We start from the raw sequence: 7,131 nt of genomic DNA, 5'->3' as shown, positions 1-7,131 counted from the left end.
GAAATTCAAAATGTGTTGTAGTCTCTACACAACAACTTCCTTTAACAGATCGAAGTGAGTCACATGTCACATATAAAGGAAAACACACTTTACAGTATTCCAAAATATTTGTTTTGGAAAGCCAAGTCATATAAACCAAAAAGCTGGTCATCTGCTGGTAATTTCAATGTTGATGTTGGTCGTGGAAGGTACATACAGCAACTGCATGTATTTGCAGTTGGGATAAAACTGGTGCTTATAACAACAAATTCAATTGATGGGCTTAAAGTAAAGCCAACAGCTGGCTCTTCACTGGATGCTGTGACAAACTCCAAGATGTTTGATAATGTCAATGTGCCTCTTCTTCCACCTATAAATTATCAAAACACTTTTCAATAGTTTTTGGTGTGAAATAAAATGATTATTACATGTACATGGTTTACAGTATCTATATACTTTTGTATCCAACAATGATCAATGACCACATGATGTAACACTACATATTTTTCTGCATTTGCCTTTAATTGTCCCTTTTGATATTCAGCACTTTGATACAGGATCTACGGTGTTTAAAACATTAAAATCCTTGAACTCTCTTATTGAAAATAGGAAATATTATGCTCTTAGATTGAAATTTTGACCAATTCATTGACCTTTTTGCTCCCACCCATCAGCCCCTATAGGAGATTTCAGAAAAGATGGCGTGACCTCATAGAAAGTTTACATCCGGAATCTCAAAGGTACAAACACAGTATGGCGACGGAAAAAATCAATAATAGTTACGTACATGCCCTCTACACAATCAATAATTCCAAGTTTAACAATTAAAGTATAAACTTCTACACTTGTAAATTCAGATTTTAAAATGGATTATTATTGTTTCACAGGTTACTGACATTTACATTTTTATTAGGTCACCTGAGCGACGTCCATCAACGTTTCCTTGTGAACGCAATCATTTGAGTAAATATAAACCGAGCTTAATGAAACTTTGTATGTAGACTACCATTGAAAAGATCTGGGACAAGTTTGAAAATTAGGTTAATTCACCAGTAATTTACGGAGTTATTGCCCTTTGCACTAATAATTACTATTGGACCTTGTGAACACAATAACTTGAGTAAATATGCACGAAGCTTATATTAATGAAGCTTTGTATGTAGACTAACATTGAAAAATCTCAGACGAGTTCGAAAATCAACTTGATTCGACTGTAACATAGAGTTATTGTCCTTTGCACAAATAATTATTATTGGGACATTGTGAACATTATAACTTGAGTAAATATGCACTCAGCTTCATGAAACTATGTATTTAGACTAAAATTGGACGAGTTAAAAAACTGGCCTGATTTGACTGTAACTTACTGATTTATTGACCTTTGCAATAATAATTATTGAACCTTGTTAGCACGATAACTAGGGTAAATATGAACCGAGCTTAATGAATCTGGGTATGTAGACTAACATTGGAAAGATCTCGGACGAGCTCGAAAATCAGCTTGTTTTGACAGTTATTAACGGAGTTATTGCCCTTCTGAACACGATAAATTGAGTAAAATATGTATGCACTCAGCTTCATGAAACTTTGTATGTAGACTTACATTGGAAAGATCTTGGGATGAGTTCTAAAATCAGCTTGATTCGACTTAAATTTAATTACTGTTCCTATTTCGTGAACAAAAGACATCAGTTGGCTAGCAAATAACATAACCAGTTTGTATCAAATACATGGGTAATTGGCTGAGGGGGGAGCTGTTATTTGAGACCATTTTTAGATATTTTTTTTTTCTGAAACAGACTATAGTCATCTTGCTTTTTTTCGTATTTTTCTTAAACTTATTTTAACCAACTTACGTTTTTAAGTCAAGTAAGTATTGAAATTACATAATTATGAAGAAATGTAAGCACCAGAAGTATTTAACACTGATAAAATGTGTCTATTTCATGGAATTTTGGAATTTCATGCTAGCCTGTTTGTTACCATGCATATACACAAAATGGCAGATGGTGCTTTCGATCGCTACTTTCTTTTTGTGGCAGATGGGAAATACTGACAAGAGCAGACAATAAAATGCTTAGAAATGATAACATTCCTGTTATTTAGGAACCTTTATCGTAGATATACAGTAAGTATTCATAAAAAACCTGTATAGACATTGTTAACGTGTTGTTGCCAGTTAGAGTTCATCCACACACGCTTGTGGAACATTAAAGTGACATGTTTTGTTTTCAACATGGCGATCTTGCTGTTTCTATGCGTAAACGCTCGGAAAAAATGTCCAATGCAATACATTTAGTTCTTATACAAGATGATATAGATATGTTAAGCATCTAACTGATTTGAAACAGTATTTTATTAGCACCAGCAAAGACAAATAGTTTATTTTTTTCAGCAAAAAATGTGAGGGCACCCTTATTATATTAAGCACTCTTAATAGGGATAAAATACAGTATATTTATGCAGATTTAATGTTGAAGAAATATCATGCACAAGGGGCTGTGTTCCCACCATGTTTATGTGTATAAAAATAAAAAAAATTGTACCATTGACTGCCCAGATGTACCTTTGTGCAACTTCGTCGTCATTTTTTCTTAAATCTCCTATAAGGGTCAACCACAGTCAATATTTACATAGCTATGAAGATTACACTTTTGAATTTCAACTCGATCAACACTATGTCTATGATCTGATTTCTAAATCTAACAATTTTATTATATACTTACTGGCAACTTCACGAATGTACCTCATGAAGGCCGCATACACTGCTCCCTCCTGGACTCTACCATTAGAACCTGTCTCTGAAAAGTTAGGTTTCAAATAGTGAGTCAGAGCTCTGACTGTTAGTTTCTTATTGGAAGGCCTCAACAGGAAGACAAAAGATGGGACACGGGAACCAATCTGCAAAAACAAAAATGTATAGTTCAGTGCTTCAAACATCAGGCCCAGAAGTCCTGTACATATCACCTAATGTCACATGGATATTTCAGGAAATATCTATAGGTAGCAATTATTGTCCTACCTGCCTTTACCAACAATACTGACAAACGCGATAATGATTAGAACATGTTACTTGAGAATTCATTTCAGGTGACCTTAAAGTTTCCTCTGGTCCAAACTGGGTGAGCTGAAGACTTCTAAAATTTTCACATTTTCTTTTTACCTGATAAATTCCAACCTCATCTAACCCAATTCTCAAATTCTGGATGCAACTGGACTGTGATTCGTCATTGGAGAAAAGTTCATTTAAAACATCATGGCGAATGAAGGTCGGAAGAGGACCATTTTGTAGTATGCTGAGGCCTAAAATATTCAAACACATATATTTACGAGAGGAACAATGTTTTTTGCTAAAAAAAATATAAGCAAATTAATAGAGGATGACAAAGTGAAACGATATACATAAAAAGTGAAATATGTAAAATTTTACCATATCTTTTTTTTTAATCAATATATTACACATTTCAAGTACTAATATCAGAGATAACTTGGAACAGGAGATCCCAGATGGATCTTGGTGCCTACCAAAGAATGATTTACGTCCGACAATGGAAAAAAGGGATCTTTTCTAGATCTCTGCTTTTAGATCTTTGACTACATACACAGCTAGATGTATACTCTATATGAAAATTGAAAACGATCCCTTCAGTACTTTCCAAGATAAAGCAATAACAAACTTCAATAATCAAAATCCAAGATGGCTACGTGTGTACCTGTCTGCCATCTTGTTGACCGATCTGTCTCAAAATGCAATATGCACAACTATGAACTAGGGTCCTAACCTACATATGAAATTTGAGAAAGATCTCTTAAGTACTTTCTGAGAAATAGCGGTAACAAGAGAATTGTTAACGAAAAGACAGAAGGACGTAGGACCACAGACGAAAGGCGATTTGAATAGCCCACCATCCCACCATCTAATGGTGAGCTACGCTAATAACCACATAACTTTTATCTAAATACCTGTGTTAAGTTTTAGGTCGCACAGAGTTGTACACATTTCTTCAAAAGTGCGTATGCAATTAGGCTCCAAAAATTGTCTGGAGCACTTAATATCGATCTGATTGAAGCTCCTAGAATGCTGATATACCTTAGCAGTCAGACTTAAGAGAAAAAAATTCTGTCTTTCTATCATCTTTATTGGGGTATATGTATTGAATTGTACTTAAGAGTCAGTACACAAAATATGGCAATTAAAGATGCTCCACCCATAACAAATGGTATTTTTCCTCTATCAAGATCAGTTACAAGTAACAAAAGTTACTAACTAAAAACATGATTAACACTATTGAAAAGTTTGAGCTTCTAATTTTACTTCAAGATAAAAATATTTTAAAAAAAAATAATTAATTGCATCCCAAAAAATTGTGGCACCATGTCCTATATGGAATGGAGTAGATTGTGCATGCACCGAAAGGAAACTAAATTATTTCATATCATTTTTTGTGTTAATTAAGCATATGTATACACGATAAAACACCAATTATTGTTCAAATGATGAGTGTTAATTGTTTATGCTGTCGGCTGTGGAGCATCTTAAGCTTTAAGCTATGAAATTAGGCCTTAATGAGCTAGGTGAGCCACATTGGTGTTGATAATTACATATGTACAATGTTATATGTTTTAAAGTAGAAACTGCAAGGAACAAGTTAATACGTTCAGCATTATTAGTAAGGTCTACTTTGTACTAGATTTTAGATGAGTGACTTTGTAGAGATACCCAGTAGATTACAATGGAACTTTTTTAAGATCTTACCAAGAATCTTTCCGACTGTAAGGTAGTCCTCACTCAGCACACTCCTAAGATCATGGTCAAAGTATTTTTCTTTGATGGCCATCAATACCAAACGGAAAAATTCTTTTCTTGGTCCACCCAAGTCGGATACACTCTGGAAAATAACATGAAATTTTAATTGATGCAAATAAGGACTCAAATTAAATTTTGGAAGATAAGGTAATCATAATAGCTTGCTGGATCAAAATTGGGTTCAGCAATATATTTTGTTATAATTTTATAAGGGATGTTTTTGTCCCCTGCCAGTGAAACAGGTAAGATTGTATTACCTTGTATTAAAGGTACCAATGTTTGAAGTTTCAAAAAATATTATCCATCAATCTGTTCTCAAGTTATTGTTTGATGGAAACCAACATCCAAAAAAACAAACAGACCTTAGATGGAGACAAACACTAAAGTCCCCTTCTGTTTCACCGACAGGGGACTAACAAGAGATCCCAGATTGATCTATGCATGTCTGACAATTGTCAGATGGATCTTTTCTCTGCTTTTCAAACTTCGACTATAAAAATCCAAGACGGTTGACCGATCGGTCCCAAAATACTCATGCACAACTAGGGCCCAATGGAAACCCACATATGTCATATGGAATTTGAAACAGATCCCTGCAGTACTGTCTGAGAAATAGCTGTAACAAACTTCAACTATCAAAATTCAAGATGGCGAACGGTCATCCATCTAGTTGCCCGATCAGTCACAAAAGGCAATATGCCCACGTACAACTAGGGCCCAAGGGGAACCTACATATGTAATTTGCGAAAGATCCCTTCAGCACTTTCCGAGAAATAGCTGCTGCTCTAACAAGAATTGTTAACGGAAGGACAGACAGACGGACCACGGACAAGAAGCGATTTGAATAGCCCACCATCATCAGATGGTGGGTTAAAAACTAGCATATCCCTATTGACCACATTTAATAAGGATATCATTATGATTTAAAGAATTAGCCTTCAAGATATTGCAAAGAGATGGCATTTGATCACTATTTACTTACCTCACCATAAAAATCAACCTCTAAAGTTATTCTGAAATTTTTGATTTGCTGAATTTCATCAAAGGCTGTTTCCAAGATGTTTTCACGATCAACACAAATATGGTTGGTTTCTCCTTCAGAAGCTATTGTCTCCGTAACATCTTCAACCTCCAGCTTTCGGCCAACAATGGTATTAGCTTGCAAAAACTTCAGTATTTCTACGGGATTACTCCAATGTGAACAAACTTTCACTACATTTTCCACTATATCTTCTATGTCTTTTGATAATTTTGGAGATACATGTATAGGAAAATCAAGATCTTTTGAAGCTTCATTTCTGTTTGATAACTGATCATTCAAGTTTGGTCTCTCTGCGTGAGGTTCTGCTACATTTGAACCATTGGAAGCTTCCCGTCCATTTCTGTTTGATAACTGATCATTCAAGTTTGGTCTCTCTGTGTGAGGTTCTGCTACATTTGAACCATTGGAAGCTTCCCGTCCATTTCTGTTTGATAACTGATCATTCAAGTTTGGTCTCTCTGTGTGAGGTTCTGCTACATTTGAACCATTGGAAGCTTCCCGTCCATTTCTGTTTGATAACTGATCATTCAAGTTTGGTGTCTCTGTGTGAAGTTCTGCTACATTCGAACCATTGGAAGCTCCGGATCCCTGTCCCTTTGTATTTGACTCTATAAGCTCTACATCCAAATCATTGTTCGATGACCAAATGTCTTGGTATACTGAATGCATTTCAATGTCTGGCAATTCCATATCAGAATCCTCATCACAGCAGGTTACTATATGGGCCCTCAGCATTGTTACACATATTAATTGGCCACATTTGAGACATTCTTCTTTTATCTTGCTGTTGAATGATAGAGTACCTTCATTGTCAGACAAAACATCCACAGTTTCTAGGTTTTTTTGTATTGGTCTGATAAAAATCCTGGACTGTGGGCTCATCACAGCCTTCAGATTTTGAACGTTCCAGGTGCAGCCTAACACTTCCAATTTTCTTTTGTTTGCTAAGCACTTCAAAAGTTCAAAACCACCAATCCCAATTAACTTAGGGAATGATTCAGACAGCTTCTGTTTCACCTCATTTTCATCGTCATCTGTTGAAAATACAATCCTTTTGAAGCCTAGCCCACTGCTCTGCAAAACTACTCTCTCGCGTCCATTAGGAACAGTACTTGCATCTTTGTCCGACAAGCAAACAAAACTTGCTGTCCAGGATCGAGCTGAACTCTTTTTCTTATCTCGTGCCTTAGTCTCTGTCCGTCTCCTTGATCTACCAAATAAAAGCCTGGTTTGTCTCAAAGATGTACCGGTATCAGTAGGAAGACTAGTATTGCTTTTCCCTAAAAAAAAAAAAGGATAAAAA

The 7,131-nt window shown here is 35.4% G+C and overlaps 1 protein-coding gene across 1 annotated transcript; it reads right to left on the bottom strand.

The window, feature by feature from the left end:
* LOC138324033 (uncharacterized) lies at nt 1–7,131 on the bottom strand. Its single transcript, XM_069269035.1, has 5 exons — nt 5,769–7,131; nt 4,736–4,868; nt 3,143–3,282; nt 2,706–2,880; nt 1–349 (listed from the first exon to the last, which is right to left on the bottom strand). The coding sequence occupies exons 1-5, from the start codon at nt 6,708–6,710 to the stop codon at nt 90–92; spliced, it is 1,650 nt and encodes a 549-aa protein (XP_069125136.1). The 5' UTR covers nt 6,711–7,131; the 3' UTR covers nt 1–89.

The sequence above is a fragment of the Argopecten irradians genome, chromosome 1 (genome assembly GCF_041381155.1).
Source record: "Argopecten irradians isolate NY chromosome 1, Ai_NY, whole genome shotgun sequence".
Classification (NCBI taxonomy): Eukaryota; Metazoa; Mollusca; class Bivalvia; order Pectinida; family Pectinidae; genus Argopecten; species Argopecten irradians.
The sequence above is the reverse complement of the archived record's forward strand: the minus strand, read 5'-3'. Positions and strand labels throughout refer to the sequence as shown.